At 37.0% G+C, this 14,692-nt stretch overlaps 3 protein-coding genes across 4 annotated transcripts; 1 reads left to right on the forward strand and 2 right to left on the reverse strand.

The window, feature by feature from the left end:
* The first annotated feature begins 4 nt into the window (after window positions 1-4).
* On the forward strand, window positions 5-12,676 carry LOC100634681 (germinal-center associated nuclear protein-like). Of its 2 annotated transcripts, none has more exons than XM_019994707.1 (35): window positions 5-79; window positions 126-178; window positions 231-280; window positions 388-874; window positions 926-1,183; window positions 1,399-1,639; window positions 1,696-1,836; window positions 1,890-1,960; window positions 2,876-2,947; window positions 3,061-3,126; window positions 3,169-3,315; window positions 3,430-3,491; window positions 3,653-3,785; window positions 6,319-6,395; window positions 6,443-6,556; window positions 6,603-6,651; window positions 6,722-6,838; window positions 7,751-7,909; window positions 8,032-8,136; window positions 8,187-8,270; window positions 8,370-8,515; window positions 8,601-8,891; window positions 9,008-9,190; window positions 9,462-9,654; window positions 9,704-9,751; window positions 9,801-9,899; window positions 9,946-10,075; window positions 10,162-10,250; window positions 10,318-10,405; window positions 10,492-10,565; window positions 10,865-10,979; window positions 11,030-11,210; window positions 11,372-11,776; window positions 12,204-12,359; window positions 12,464-12,676. In XM_019994707.1, exons 2-35 carry the CDS (start codon window positions 137-139, stop codon window positions 12,510-12,512), a joined length of 4,722 nt encoding a protein of 1,573 aa, XP_019850266.1. In that variant the 5' UTR covers window positions 5-79; window positions 126-136; the 3' UTR covers window positions 12,513-12,676. The 2 variants fall into 2 exon arrangements, with proteins under 2 accessions (XP_019850266.1, XP_019850265.1); XM_019994706.1 differs by having other exon boundaries at window positions 231-279; window positions 384-874.
* Window positions 3,845-6,209, reverse strand: LOC105312187 (E3 ubiquitin-protein ligase TRIM71-like). The gene has a single exon (XM_011404645.2). It carries the CDS (start codon window positions 6,170-6,172, stop codon window positions 3,947-3,949), a length of 2,226 nt encoding a protein of 741 aa, XP_011402947.1. The 5' UTR covers window positions 6,173-6,209; the 3' UTR covers window positions 3,845-3,946.
* LOC105312188 (facilitated trehalose transporter Tret1-like) lies at window positions 12,458-14,677 on the reverse strand. The gene is made up of 3 exons (XM_011404647.2): window positions 14,221-14,677; window positions 13,840-14,070; window positions 12,458-13,667 (listed from the first exon to the last, which is right to left on the reverse strand). The coding sequence occupies exons 1-3, from the start codon at window positions 14,638-14,640 to the stop codon at window positions 12,672-12,674; spliced, it is 1,647 nt and encodes a 548-aa protein (XP_011402949.1). The 5' UTR covers window positions 14,641-14,677; the 3' UTR covers window positions 12,458-12,671.
* Window positions 14,678-14,692: the final 15 nt, after the last annotated feature.

Here is a 14,692-nt window from a genome sequence, read left to right on the forward strand (position 1 = left end):
CTTAAAAGCGCACGTGGGTAGAAATTTTTAACCCCTTTCCAACTATAAAAGCTTAACATTAACATGGTGAAAACTTGAGGTAAAGACTTTATGGAAGGTTTTATCATTAAGAGACTCTATTGTAGGGATCGTCATTATGTATACGTACAAGACACAAAAGACACTAGCCCAAAAGAAGGTAATTATCCTGCTACTTGTTGACAATATGCTTGTATTTATATCTTAAACAGAAGCAAGCTATTAGGAGACTCTCACAAACTGGAAGAACTAGAACATTAAGTGAGGGGCAATAAAGCATTTTATTGAATGCCGAAATTTTGTAACTCCTGTATTTATTGTTGATTAATTAAATGCATGTACACTATGTTAATCGTCTCTGTTAGGCTCCTCCTCCTCCTCAAAGCAAAGTTCCAAGACTGAAGCTGCTCCTGGTGCCAATCCTTTCCTTGCTGCTCTTCAGACAATAGCTCCAGTTTCCTCCTCCTCCTCCTCCTCTTCTCATAAAAATGTCTTTTTTGAGCAACAAGCTGCAGCTGCTTCTGATGATACTGCGAAAGAAGATCAAAGCGGCACTCCTGAAGGTGTGGTAATGACCAATCGACCGTTGTCCTATGCTGGAGCCGTGAAATCAACAATGAACAAGCCAAACGTTAATCCTTTTGTACAGGCTTATTCTGCCTCTGCCTCGTCTAATCCTGGCCCCTCCTACTCTCACCCTGGCCCCGCCTCCTCTCACTCCCTTCATTTGAAAGGTGTTCCTCATCATTTTAACAATAAAGAGTTTCTCTGGCGCCATTTTGAAAAGTTTGGTCCTCTAAGAGAGATCAATTGTCATCCGGAAAAGAAATTTGCCGACATTCACTTTACAACTCAAGTACATTATGCACATTGTAATATGTCTTTCACTACCTCTATCTTGATATAGAGAGGAGCCATTTTAGCAAAGTCCCACGGGAAGTACCTCTCTGACAATGCTCCTCCTCTTTCCATATTTTGGTTCTCCGATAAGACTAAGGGTCCTAGTGGTTCTGGTGGTGCTCCAGTCTCACATGGACTTCAGTCTTTCAGTGCACAGCCATCACCTTCTTCTTCACCTCACCAGAGGCCGACCCTATCGCCAGCTAAAAGAGGAGAAGGGGGAGCACAAATGCCGTCATTAACGGCTGCTGGAACAACAAGAAAAGTGAGTTTAAAAATTTTTTTAATTTATGATCAGTTTGATGTGGTACACATATGGCATGTAATAATTCTAGCACTTTTATAGTTAATGACACTATTAATGTACATTGTACATGTGTTAGTGCTTTAAATGCAGTGTGTCACTTGCTAAATTCACTAAAACTGATGCACACACACACACGATTCATATATATGAATTTTTTCATGTCTTTTCTCCAGCGTATACATTACAGTCATGAAGAACAGGAACAGGAATATGTTCCTACTTTATTTGATGTTGAATACAACCAAGAGGAGGAGAGAGAAGACGAGGGTTTGGACGAAGGAGTACCAGAAGGCAAGGACAGCGTCTTATCCGAAGAACCTTTGCCAGACGATGAATTTAAAATGGACACCATAGCTCGTGTACCAAAGCATAAGTACTACCTACGCTCCATTTATCAACCTGAAAAATCTACCGGTAGTGTGATTTAAATTTTGAATATTTTTTAAATTTATTTATATGTTTGTTTGTAGATGGAGTCAAGGCTTCTTCTAGTGTGGAGAGGAAGGCTACTCCAGCTGTTCGTGTCCCGCCATTAGCTGATCCAAGGAAAGGTCAAAGTGCAATTGAGAGATTTGAAGCACTTGATGCACGCGATAAGGAAATTAGAAAAAGTGATCAATTAATTTAGTATGTATTCATTAGATAATTAATATTATTTTATTAGATATTGTAAAAGATACGTCACTTTCTGCAAAAGCAAAGGTTGGCTGTTGTCCCGACATGTGTCCTGAAAAGGTTAATCTTACTGTGTACTAGTACGTGTACATGTACATGTACATACTTTTTCAAAAAATGACTTCAAAATCACTCCAAATTTTTATTACATTTTCTGATACATATTGATGTCCTTATGCTACGTAGAAAGTTTGAGCTGATTCCGAGGTCAAATTCTGGAGTTATGACGACTTCTTGAAAATGGTCAAATTTTGAAAAAAAGCAAAGGCTATAGCCCATGCTTTTTTCAAAAAAATGGCTCCAAAATCACCCCCAATTTTTATTACATTTTCTGATGCATATTGATGTCCTTATGCTACGTAGAAAGTTTGAGTGAATTCCGACTTCAATTTTTCAAGTTACGGCCATTTTAAGAAAATGCCAAAATTCTGAAAAATACCCTGTACTATAGCCCATGCTTTTTTCCAAAAAATGGCTCCGAAATAACCCCCAATTTTTATTGCATTTTCTGATACATATTGATGTCCTTATGCTGTGTAGAAAGTTTGAACTGATTTCGACTTCAATTTTTCAAGTTACGGCCATTTTAAGAAAATGCCAAAATTCTGAAAAATACCCTGTACTATATATAGCCCATGCTTTTTTCCAAAAAATGGCTCCGAAATCACCCTCAATTTTTATTGCATTTTCTGATACATATTGATGTCCTTATGCTGTGTAGAAAGTTTGAACTGATTCCGACTTCAATTTTTCAAGTTACAGCCATTTTAAGAAAATGCCAAAATTCTTGAAAGTACCCTGTACTATAGCCCATGCTTTTTTCCAAAAAATGGCTCCGAAATCACCCCCAATTTTTATTACATTTTCTGATGCATATTGATGTTCTTATGCTATGTGGAAAGTTTGAGCTGATTCCAGTGAATTATTTATGAGTTATGAGCATTTTTGAATAATTGAAATGGCTGTACTTTTTAGGAGCGATACCAACGAGAATATCAAAGACGTTTGAGTATGTTTGAAGTTGATAATAGCATCGAAACAGAACCAGTAAGTGCTTAATAGTTAATTATAATTAGAATCTTGTTATTAATAAGTCATTTAGTATTTTTAATAATTATTAATAATTATTAATAGTTATTAATAGTTATTACTTTGTACAGGGTCAAGGTCCAAGGGTCAATCACTCGTTAGCTATAAAGGAGTATAGTCGATCAGCCGCTGATAAGGTGAGGAGTGGTTTAATTAGAATCACTATTAATATTTATTAGGACGAGCCGTTACCACATGAACTCCGCCCACTTCCTATACTGATAATGACCATGGACCACATTGTGACTGCTATAATGGACGCTGGTGAAGGTCACGTGTCTGAGTGGTACAATTTTATATGGGATAGAACAAGAGCCATTACTACTGTAAGAAGACACTTCTATTCTCTCACTCTCTCTCTCTTACTCACTCACTCTCTCTCTCTTTCTCTCTCACTCTCTCTCTCTCACTCTCTCTCTCTCTCCCTCTCTCTCTCATAGGATATTACATACCAACAGTTGTCTCACCCTCATTGTGTGCACTTGATAGAACAATTCGCACGGTAACTATATACACAATCACCTCCTCTTAGCCTTCTGTATTTATAATAGCAACCTCTGACACTTACACATGCACTGTAATGATGTACATGTGGCTGTACAAATTAATTAATGCACTCTATTTATGTACTAAGGGTCAGTTTTGACTTCACTGTACTTTTAGTTTCCATATCATGTGTTCTCACATTCTCTGTGAGGAGGAGGTGAGTGTGTTTGACCCTAAGATGAATGCCGAGACTTTATCAAACCACTTGCAATCACTGCACCAACTTTATAAGGACCTCAGCCAGGAAAAGGTATTTAAATAATCTTTTTTAAAATATAATTTATCAATTAATAAATTTTAAAATTTTTAAATACACAAAATAGTGATTACTAGTAAATAAATACACACAGTGTACTAACGATTATTATAAATATTTTAATATAAAATATATATACATGTACCAAAAAAACTCTACATTTTTACAATTCGTCTGTTGCCATAGTCTGCAACATAAATATTACTACTCATGTCGATTGCCACGCCCCTCGGATGTAAGAGTGACCCCACGTCTCTCCCCAAAGACCGAGTGCAAGAGAGAACCTTCCCTTCTGTGTCCAGTACTGTCACGAGGTGACTACCAAATTCTCCAACAGCATATCTTCCATGAGGATCCTGTGAAATCCCAATCGGTGAACAAAGGACTCCTTTTTGACCAAGTGTCACGCCATAACTGGTTACGTATTGTCCTTCGTCAGTTAAGACTTGTAATCGGCCGTTTCTGTCATCACATACAACGAGTTTGTTCTCGTGATTAAATATTAGGCCGGCAGGTTGATCGAACTCACACTCTCCTCGCCCTTCCCTTCCAAAGCTAGTCAAAGGTACAAGGGATCCGTTCTCTTGCTTCAGTACCTGTATTCTGTTATTCTTCATGTCTGATATGTAGAGGTTCCCGTTGAGGGGATGTATGGCTATACCTCGCGGATGGAGGAATTGTCCGAGCTGATTCCCACGTGTGCCAAAGTGTACAATCTTCTGGTGATTGCTGAGTGAGTAGCAGTGAATGTTGTGAGCTTCTCTGTCCGTTATCCAAAGGCTCTCGCGGTCAACGGCCATTAAATAAGGCCGGACAAAGTTGCTGTATACCTCTCCTTTCTTTTCTCCTGTGCTAGCATCTAATAATACGACCTTTTTCTCCTGTAGCGTGACTGCTAGCTGATTATTAGGTAAGTAGGTAACGCCATATGGAGCCGAGGTAAGTTCAAAGGAGGACGGTAAAGGTACAAGTGGTGTATAGTCCCTAGTTACTGGTAGTATTATATCATACACTGGTGCCAGGTTTACTGAGAGAGGTGTATGGCATGTGGGCATGAACTTAATCTCGTACTTTCCACAGGTTTTATCGACTACCTCGTATGGTAGTAGGGTAGATGGTTCATGGGCGTGAGTGATTTGAGGGTGAATGGCCGCACCACCATACGTTATATTTGACCCGTTCTTACCCATTGCTTGCAGTATAAGTGACTGTCGTTCATTTTGGTGAACGGTCGATGGCGGCTGAATGGCTACGTAGCTTTCTATGTCCTCTTTTAAATGGCCGACATTTAAATCTGGATCGTTAAGTAGTTTTGATGATTGGAATTCCACATGGGGTATAGCTGGGTCGATCTTGTATTCTAAAGCCTTGCTGCAGTCTCCTAGTAACTTTTGAGCTTCTTTCTTTGTTTCTATTAACTTTTTTATTGACTGTAGAGGCTCTAGATCTGCTTTGATGATTTCTTCAGCTCTCTCTCTGATGGTCTGAGATCTTTTAAGTTCATCTTTAAGAGGAGATGATTTCTCATCGTAGATAGAAGTTACTGTAGTCACAAGGTCAGACGTGCTCTTTTCTACTCGTTCTGTAAAGGTAGCACTAGCTCTCTGTACTCTTTTTAAAATCCCATTCTTCTTTTCTTCAATTTCTTTTATAATTTTTGCCAGTCCTTCGCAGTGTTGACCCATATCTCCACTGTTACTAGTCAGGGACTCAAGGTCAGTTTTTAGGGACTCTTTCTCGCTGGAAATGAGTTCCTTGTTAATATATTTTATACAACCCGAGCAATTTGCGTGCGATATTGATTGGCATATCGTACAGATGATCTCCATGCACTTGGAACAATACATTCTCAACGGATCACTGTGTTCTTCACACATCTCGAAAGAGGGTTGCGGGTTTATTGAAGCAAGTGATGAGGTAGGAGTTGGTGGAGCAGTAATGGGCTGTGGTATCAGAGTGTGTCCTTTATATTCGACAGAGCGCGTGTGGTATTTTGAACAAAATTCACAAAGGTAGGCCTTACAATCCGTGCAGTGGTTACAAGCTATTTCTCCCTCCGTGCATGTTTGACAGTAGCGGACTATTGCTTCCACCAGATTAGCTATGGCGTAGTTGGTCTTTAGTTTAGAGACTCCACCGTCTGGTAGCTGAGCCGGCTCACGACAGGTAGGACACAAGACCTGAGAAGATGGAGGGGCCGGATTACACGCCGTTTGCTGTTCATCTTCAGGGTGAGGCTTAATGGCTAGAGATATGGCCTTCTCCAGACACTCTGCACAGAATGTGTGCATACAGGGAAGGCTCTTTGGTTTATTAAAGTAGTCGTGACAGATACAGCAGGTCAATTCTTCTTGTAACACGACAGTGCTGCTGTTAGCCATATTGTAATGGGCGTGGTATGAGTTAATTTATTAATAATTAAATAACTAGCCTAAAATTTTATTTGATGAATAAATTTTTTAATGTTTCTTTATCTATAAAATTTTATTATTTAGTGTTGTTTGTGTTTTTAAAATTATTTTTGTAGGGGATAACATGTAAAAATGAAGCAGAGTTCTGTTGTTATGACATTCTTCTTCATTTGATGGATGGAAATGTATTCAAGTAAAGCAACAAATTATTATTATTATTATCATTATTATTATATACAGTAAGGTTGAACAGTACAATCAGTCCATAAGACGTTCAAGTGAGGTCCAGTTTGCAATCTCTGTTGTCCAGTCTGTGGATAGCAATAACTTTGTTCGTTTCTTCAAACTAGTCAAGTAAGTACATTCAATTTGTATTATTGTATTTTTGTTGCTGCTATAGGAAAGCAAGCTACTTATCATCATGTCTCCTTCATTCATACTTTGATTTGGTAAATAATACATTCATTTTTTGTACTCTTCTCTATTAAATGGTATCCTAATTTATTTCTTTGTGTCCAGATAAGACTAAGAGCTCTAAAGACACTGAATCAGTCTCATTCTTCTGGTAAATCTAACCCAATGCATTTCTCTTTGACAGACTTGACAAGAATGCTGCAATTTGGATCTGAAGATGAGGTGCTTTGTGTTCATTTATTTAAGTTCATGTATCAGGAAATGTAGTAAAAATAGAGTTTGTTTTTCCTAGCTATTTCTGATGAAATTTAGCCAAAGTCCCCGTACTACAGTACTGTGTGTTGGGTCAAATTTTTGGAGCAACTTTAAGAATTTGTAAAAAATTCAATTTTGATTGGAATCCGCTCAAACTTTCTACATAACATAAGAACATGTATATGTATCAGGAAAAAATATAAAAATGGAGAATTCTCTTCTAGTGATTTTTAGCAAAATTTGGCCGATGACCTTGTACTATAGTACAGGGACTTTGGCCCAATTTTGGAACAACTTTAAAAATTCATAAAAAATTTAATTTTAATCAGAATTCACTCAAACTTTCTACACAACATAAGAACATGTATATGTATCAGGAAAAAATATAAAAACAAAGAATTCTCTTCTAGTCATTTTTGGCAAAATTTGGCCGATGACCCTGTACTATAGTACAGGGACTTTGACCCGATTTTAGAACAACTTTAAAAATTCATAAAAAAATTAATTTTGATCAGAATTTACACAAACTTTCTACATAACATAAGAACATGTATATGTATCAGGAAAAAATATAAAAACAGAGAATTCTCTTCTAGTCATTTTTGGCAAAATTTGGCCGATGACCCTGTACTATAGTACAGGGACTTTGACCCGATTTTAGAACAACTTTAAAAATTCATAAAAAAATTAATTTTGATCAGAATTTACACAAACTTTCTACACAACATAAGAACATGTATATGTATCGGGGAAAATTTAAAAAATGAAAAATTCGCCCCTTACCATTTTTGATGAAAAAGGGCTTACAAGATAATGATGATTGTTATTATTATTATTATTATTATGCTATTACTTTTGCTTTCACTGTTTTTCTAATAGGCTGCTGATTTCTGTAGCTATTTCGGTTTCAATATTATAAAAGACAAGGTTCAGTTCCAGCGTGGCAGTGAGACTGAAGAATATGATCCTGGAGCAGTCAAACTAAGATATGACAATCATTTACTATCTTCCAAAGACGTTGACAAAAGCTATGGAGAGGTAAAACACATTTGTACATTATATAGTACACATTATAAAGGAGCCCCTTTTATAAAATATGTCCTTATTATAGAGGCTATGCTGTATAATTTATGTTTTATTTTTACTTTATTTTTTTGTAGATTGTTTATGGAGGCCCCCTCCCTCCTTGTCCTAACCACACCCCCACATGTAGCTTTACTGGTTCAGGCGTTACTCAACAACCAGCTCCTAAAATTAACGAAGAGGTAAAGTAATTGTAACACCTCTCACACCCTCTCTCTCTTCTTTTGTGTAGGAGATTATTTCTGTTGTAACTGATATTACAAACACAGTTATTAATGATGAACTGAAAGAGATATCAACAAATCTTATAAAACAAGTTCGCTAGGACAATTTTATTTGACATTTTAGTACATTTTATATTTATTTTTGCTAGGAACCATTATTGTTCTTGTTTATTATTATTATTTTTTTACAGACTGAAAAGGATGAGCTTGTTACTTCCATCTCCATAAATACAGTGAATGAGTTGATGACACAAGTACTTGTATCATACTGTACTGAAATATCACAGGAATTGCTAACCGAATTAATGAAAGAGAGAGACCTCAGAGATCAGGAAGAGTAAGTGATAGAGAAAATATATACAGTTTACTTTTAAACGTGTGTCTAGTAATTTTAGTGAATTTATAATTGTCTCTTTTATTAGATTTAAAGCTAAACTATGTTTAGAAATTTCTAACGAGATTCTCATCAATGCTTTGAGGGCGGAGTCTAGACTCGTTGCCACGGAAGCAATAACGGATGCAGTGTTGAGTTTTGAGGCCCTCAACAGGGCAGTTCAGTCCTTAGTCTCAGAGCTGGTGGATAGCGTGTGTGTTAGTATGACCAGAGAGACCGCTCATGAGTGTATGGCAATAGCAAAGAAGGAGAGAAATGAGAAACTGGCAGCAAAAAGATTACAGCATCAGAGATGGAGACTGAAGCAATATTGGATAAAGTAATAAAAAGAGGAGAATTTTTTTATTACATTGATTTTTATTTTATCAGTAAGACTTTTGCTCATTATTTAAAATTTTTAATAGCTTATTTTATTACTGTAAAAACTTTTTGCAGGTGGATCAGATCTCTTAAAAGACGGCGTCACATTCATATATCCATAAGCACGTTCCCTTCCACTGGCCCTCTCATTCCTCTATCCTCACAGTTGAATCTACTTGTCAAATCACCCACGAACCTCTCGTCCTCTCCTAAGAGAAGGAGACTAGAACAATCATCATCTCTAGCAAATCTGACAAGGTACGTTCATGTATATGTTAATTTTTAACATGTCTAGTTTCAATTTTGCTTGATTTCAGGTTCGTAAATTGCTTACTTAGTTACTAAGTGGGCCTGAGAATTTGCTTATTAACATCCTGCTTTAAAATGCTTGTATATGTATGGGTGTTGCTAACTGTTGCGAAACAAGCACACAACTGCTACATGTATATAATTGATTTTTATTAGGAATATGATTTTTATTGTTTTTTTATTGTTGTTGTTGTTGTTGTTTTTGTTTATTATATATTAGGGAAGACTTCATTAGTTCCATTAATTATTCATCATTATTACCCTCCGGCCCCCACCGAACCAACATTCACTGGAACTTGTTATTAATAAACGGATCAGCCACACCTCTTGTGGGGGAGGAGCATCAATTATTGTGGGAGTGGCTTGTAAATAAATTAGGGTATGTTAAACAGCAGAATGAAGAGCTGGAAAACGTAAGTATTTTAAATTTAAAATTTTTATTTATTTATTTATTATTGTTAGGTTTGTTATACACTTGCTAATAATGAGACGTTAAAAGTATCAATAAAAGTAATCAATTTATTTAATAATTTAATTGTGATACAATTTATTGTTTTAGGTATTAACTGTTGCTCAATTATCTACTAATATTAATATTATCAACGATGATTTAATATCGACCGTCCTACTCTATTTACCATTGGTTACCTCACCACAGGTATTCTAATTAATGCCCGCCATAATTATTTTCAACCCTTTGACAGTGCTATACGGAACAGGTGTTGGGTGTGGCCAATGATGTCGTACGATTTTTGGTTCCATTTGCTCAAGTGCCGCTAGTTATTTTAACTCCTTCTCAACTTCATTTCCTCCACCAATTTCATCTTAGCCAAGGTATTAAAATTAATAATAAAATTAATAATAATAATAAATAAAAATAATAACTGATTTTTATGTACATGTACATGTTTTTATTGTAGAGATGGAGTTTTGCAACTGGCCGCTTTTTTCTAAGTTGCTTGTTCATCCGTTAGTGGAAAATAATGACTGGAAACAAAACGAACAAAAAGTATAGGATAAAATTAAATAATAAAAAAAATAAAATTGATTTGTGTTTTTGTCAAATCATTCTCTAGTTATTCAGTCTTGTTGAATGGTGTCTGAACTCCTCTCCTTCTCTCCCTCCTGTCCAGTGGATGAGAGGAGAAAACTACATCAATGAAAGTCAGTCAAAAAATGCCCCAATTCTATTATTTATTTATTTATTTACACATACACACACACTATACATTTTTATTATTATTATTTAGTGATAAATGTGAATGTTATAAAGCCATTACTAAGTGATGCTCAAGTGAGATCTGCTTCAGGTTTACCCTCTCAAGTGAGTGTACATGTATGTCATTTATGGACACACATTATGCTGTGATTAAAAGTTGGTTTTTTTTAGATGCTCATAATTCTCGACTTCAAACTATAGAATTCTCTAATTTTACTTATGGCAAAATTTGGCCAAAATCCCCATACTATAGTACAGGGACTTTGGCCTGATTTTGGTGCAACTTCAAAAATTCACAAAGAATCCAAATCAACTCAAAATTTTTATGCAACATGCTTACAAATCTACATAAGAGCGTGTACATACATGTATATGATACAAATATAATTGTCTTCCTTTTCCAGAGTCCTGGTGTCATAGTTGGACTGTACAACAGTGTCTTGGACTACTTGTCTCAAAAGATTTTACTAAAACCTTCTCTGACCTCATTACCAATCACACTAATCCAGTCACGTCCCGGTAATTATTATTAATCATTATCATTAATTATTATTATAACATTCTACTAGACACGCCTCCTTATTGGGTTCCCTCTCAACCTGATGCTGTTCATAAGTTTCAGTCTATCCTCGAGTCTTTGAGACTGCCACACCCACAGCCAAACCCACCACACAGATCCTTAAATGATACTAGGGGAAGCTGTATGGCCTATGTACAATCTGTCGACAACAACTTCTTTCTAATATCAAGGTAATTGATATTAATATTAGTATAAATACAAGTGTACTTGTAAGTAATTGATTGTTTTTGTGCAAAATGGCAGCATGGAACCGCCAATCGCCAATAAGTAAAACCATCTTGAATGGAATCATTAATTTTATACAATAATCCTATATTGTGTGTCTATTTAGAGTCAAGTCCCTATTATTAAGAGACAGTTCTGTCCCTTGGGATCACATACTACTGATCTGTATCCAGCATCTTCTCTTATGCTCATCGGATCCTTTGAATAAAGTACTGGTAGGCATGTCTCGTGTGAGACAGGAAGAGGCGGAGTTTATCCCACCCACTGAATGGAGGGCAGCTGTTGTGGATAGTTTAACAGCTACCACTGGAGAAGGTGAGAGGCGAACCTCCAATGATGAAGGACAGGGTCTTAGAAAACGCCGATTCAGTGATCCCTCGTCTCATTTCTCGTCTTCACCGAGAGAGCCAAAAGCTGTGCGTCTTAGTCTGGGCGGGGCTGACCCAGCCCATTCTGATCACATGACTGGGTTTAATGCTAGGCTGGAATATGAGAAAACAGCAACAATGGAGTGAGTAATAAAAGATACATGCACATGTAATTGTACATGTACATACATGTATGTGTACATTACATTTGTGTCATTTTGTGACCACTATGTCAAGTGCTGGCTAGTCTAATAGTATGTGGTTCATTGTGGTTGAAACCACAAAGACACAATTCACATTAGTCAGAGAATCATTATTTAGATACTATTAGTAACAAAGTTCAATGATACTGTATGTATTATAGTACATACATGTACATGTACATTGTTTACATGTACATGGACTAGGGCCATTGGTTTTCAATGTTTCGTAATGCCATTAACTACTTCATATCTTTAATAGAATTTATTAAAGATATTAAGAACTTAATGGTAATTTGATTGTAATGTTAATAGGTTCCTTGTATAGCTTTTCACTGCATTGTAATGTTAATGGTTCATATTGCTATAGGTTTGACGAGCAGCTCCAGAGGTATCTCTTAGAGCCTGAAGACATTAGAGGTAGAAGGAATGATGAGAATGAACAAGGAGGACAGCCATTATCAGTGCACAGCAAGCCACTGAGTGAATGTATTAACTCACTGGAAGATGAAATTATGAAATTGAGGTAAACAGAGACACACTTTCCCTTTTATTCTATATCTTTTTGTCCCCTAAACTCAATTCCTCTCTCTCTCTCTGTACATTGTTGCTATCTTTGAATTGTAATAGGTGGAGAGAGAAATTAGATCGATTCTCAATCATAAAGAACACTTTCTAAAACAGCATAACTTTCACATGTAATCATAATGATTTTATACACACAATAATAATAAAATGATAGCAATAATTACTACATGTATTTCTATGTACATAATAAAGTATGGATGTGGAGGTCAATTTACAATAAAGAATAATTGCAATGACAGTTGATCCTCTCTCAAACACATAGTTTGAAATTGTTCTTCATCTGCTGCTCAATAAACTCGAGTTTCTTCCCTTTTGTCTCCGGCAAGAAGAATGCAACGAAAGTGAAAGCGACCAAATTGACTCCAGCAAACATCCACCAGGCAAAACTCTCGCTGCTTTTAGAGGCAAACTCTAAATAAAGCCCGGTAACAATAGCAGCAAAGGCCCAGTTGACGGCGGATAGAACTCCGCCTAGAAATCCTCTGACACGTAGTGAAAGCAGTTCAGTCATGAGAGTCCAAGGAATGGCTCCAAGACCAAGTGAGAACCCAACAATAAGCATAATGACTGAGAGTATTGCTAATGGAGAACCATCAGACCCAGAGTCCTTTAGGTATAAATGAGTGCTTAATCCGGTACAGCTGCACATCATAATGAAGCTACTGAGCATTAGCATGTACTTCCTTCCAAAGAGGTCCACTATAAAGACTGTGAGTAATGTCGTCACGAATTCTGTTAGACCGATGGCTAGTAGAGCCATGAACTCCGATTTAGCCACACCAGCTTCTTGGAGGATAGGAGCGCCATAAAAGAAGAGAGCATTTATACCAGAGAGCTGCTGGAATATTAGTACAAAAAGACACAGTATAAGAGGAATGAAGACTTGTCTTTGTTTCAGCTCCGAGAGCCACTCATTGCATCTCAGTCTACGCTGCTTATAGACTAGATTATCGAGCTCAAATATTTCCTTGGATAAAACGGACTTCTTTTTTCCGCGTAGCACAGTTAATACTCGGCAAGCTTTCTCTCGCCTTCCTTTTGAGAGGAGGTATCGTGGACTTTCAGGAATAAAAATGGCCACTAGAGAACAGAAGATAGCAATCCCAACGGCTATAAGCGAGGACTGATGGTACATTAGGCTATAGCCAAAACAATAGGCTAAAGGTATACCAAGAGATAGAGCCAACTGTGGTAGGGCACTGTAGAAACCTCTCATTACTGGGACTGATATCTCAGCAATGTATATCTAATGGAGAGAAAAAAAACAGGAGAGGGAGAAGGAAGGAGGAGAAAAGGGAGAAAAGGATAATGGGATAGTTGAGAGTACGTTTAAAAGGTAATACATGTAATAATTATGATAATAGTTTATCAAAGGGAAAGTGGTAAACATCAAAAGGAGGGAAATGAAATAAGCTTACAGGTGCAATTAGCATAGCCCATCCCATTCCCAGGCCAGACAGGAAGCGTCCGATTAATAAAAAAAGGATAAAGACTGGTCTCAAGCTTTGTAAGTCATATGATCCAGCCAAGAACAGCCAGCCAATGACATGAGGCAGTCCTGTTAAGATCAACGTCAGCTTACGACCAAAGACATCAGACAGGAACCCAGCTATTGCTGCTCCAAAAATAGCACCTATAGGAGCCATTGCCTAGTGTAGAAGAAAAATGGAATAATAATACAATAACTAAACTTCTTCACATCTCAGCTTTTCTGAGCTATTTACAAGTTGTTTACTAGAGTAATTAGAGGTGTAAATTGAGATGTGTAAATTAAAGCGTAAATTAATTATCATCCTTACTCCAAAATAATCTTCAATGCTTGATCCTTTGACAAAACGAGACGTGTTGGTCATATTCCTTAGATCAAGGAGAGCAGAGGAAGGAAAGGCGAGCGTGTATCCAGAAAGTATGGCAGAGAAAGCAGCTAAGAAAGAAAAGAGAGTGACAGTCCATATTCTCCGGGGGCCCTTCAGTTCAGCCAGCACAGAGTGCCAGGATTGCATGGGAGACGGTGTCTGGGAGTCGGTGCCAAGTAGCAGAAAAGGAGCTGTTTGCTGTAGTATGCTCATACTGGGGCTTGTCTCGTCACTCGATTGGTCGCTATTTGTCTTTACCCTGCCAGAGAAGTTGTCACTAGTCTCAGTCTCAGAGTAAGTAGAGCAAATTGACTCGGAAAGAAGACGATCCTTTTCCCAAAACTCTCCTTCTTCTCCCGCCATTGTTCCAACAGAAAATTTGAGAAGTTGAGATTTGATAAATGAGAGCATGTGA

This window comes from Amphimedon queenslandica, unplaced genomic scaffold (genome assembly GCF_000090795.2).
Source record: "Amphimedon queenslandica unplaced genomic scaffold, v1.1 AMPQUscaffold_13467, whole genome shotgun sequence".
Taxonomy (NCBI): domain Eukaryota; kingdom Metazoa; phylum Porifera; class Demospongiae; order Haplosclerida; family Niphatidae; genus Amphimedon; species Amphimedon queenslandica.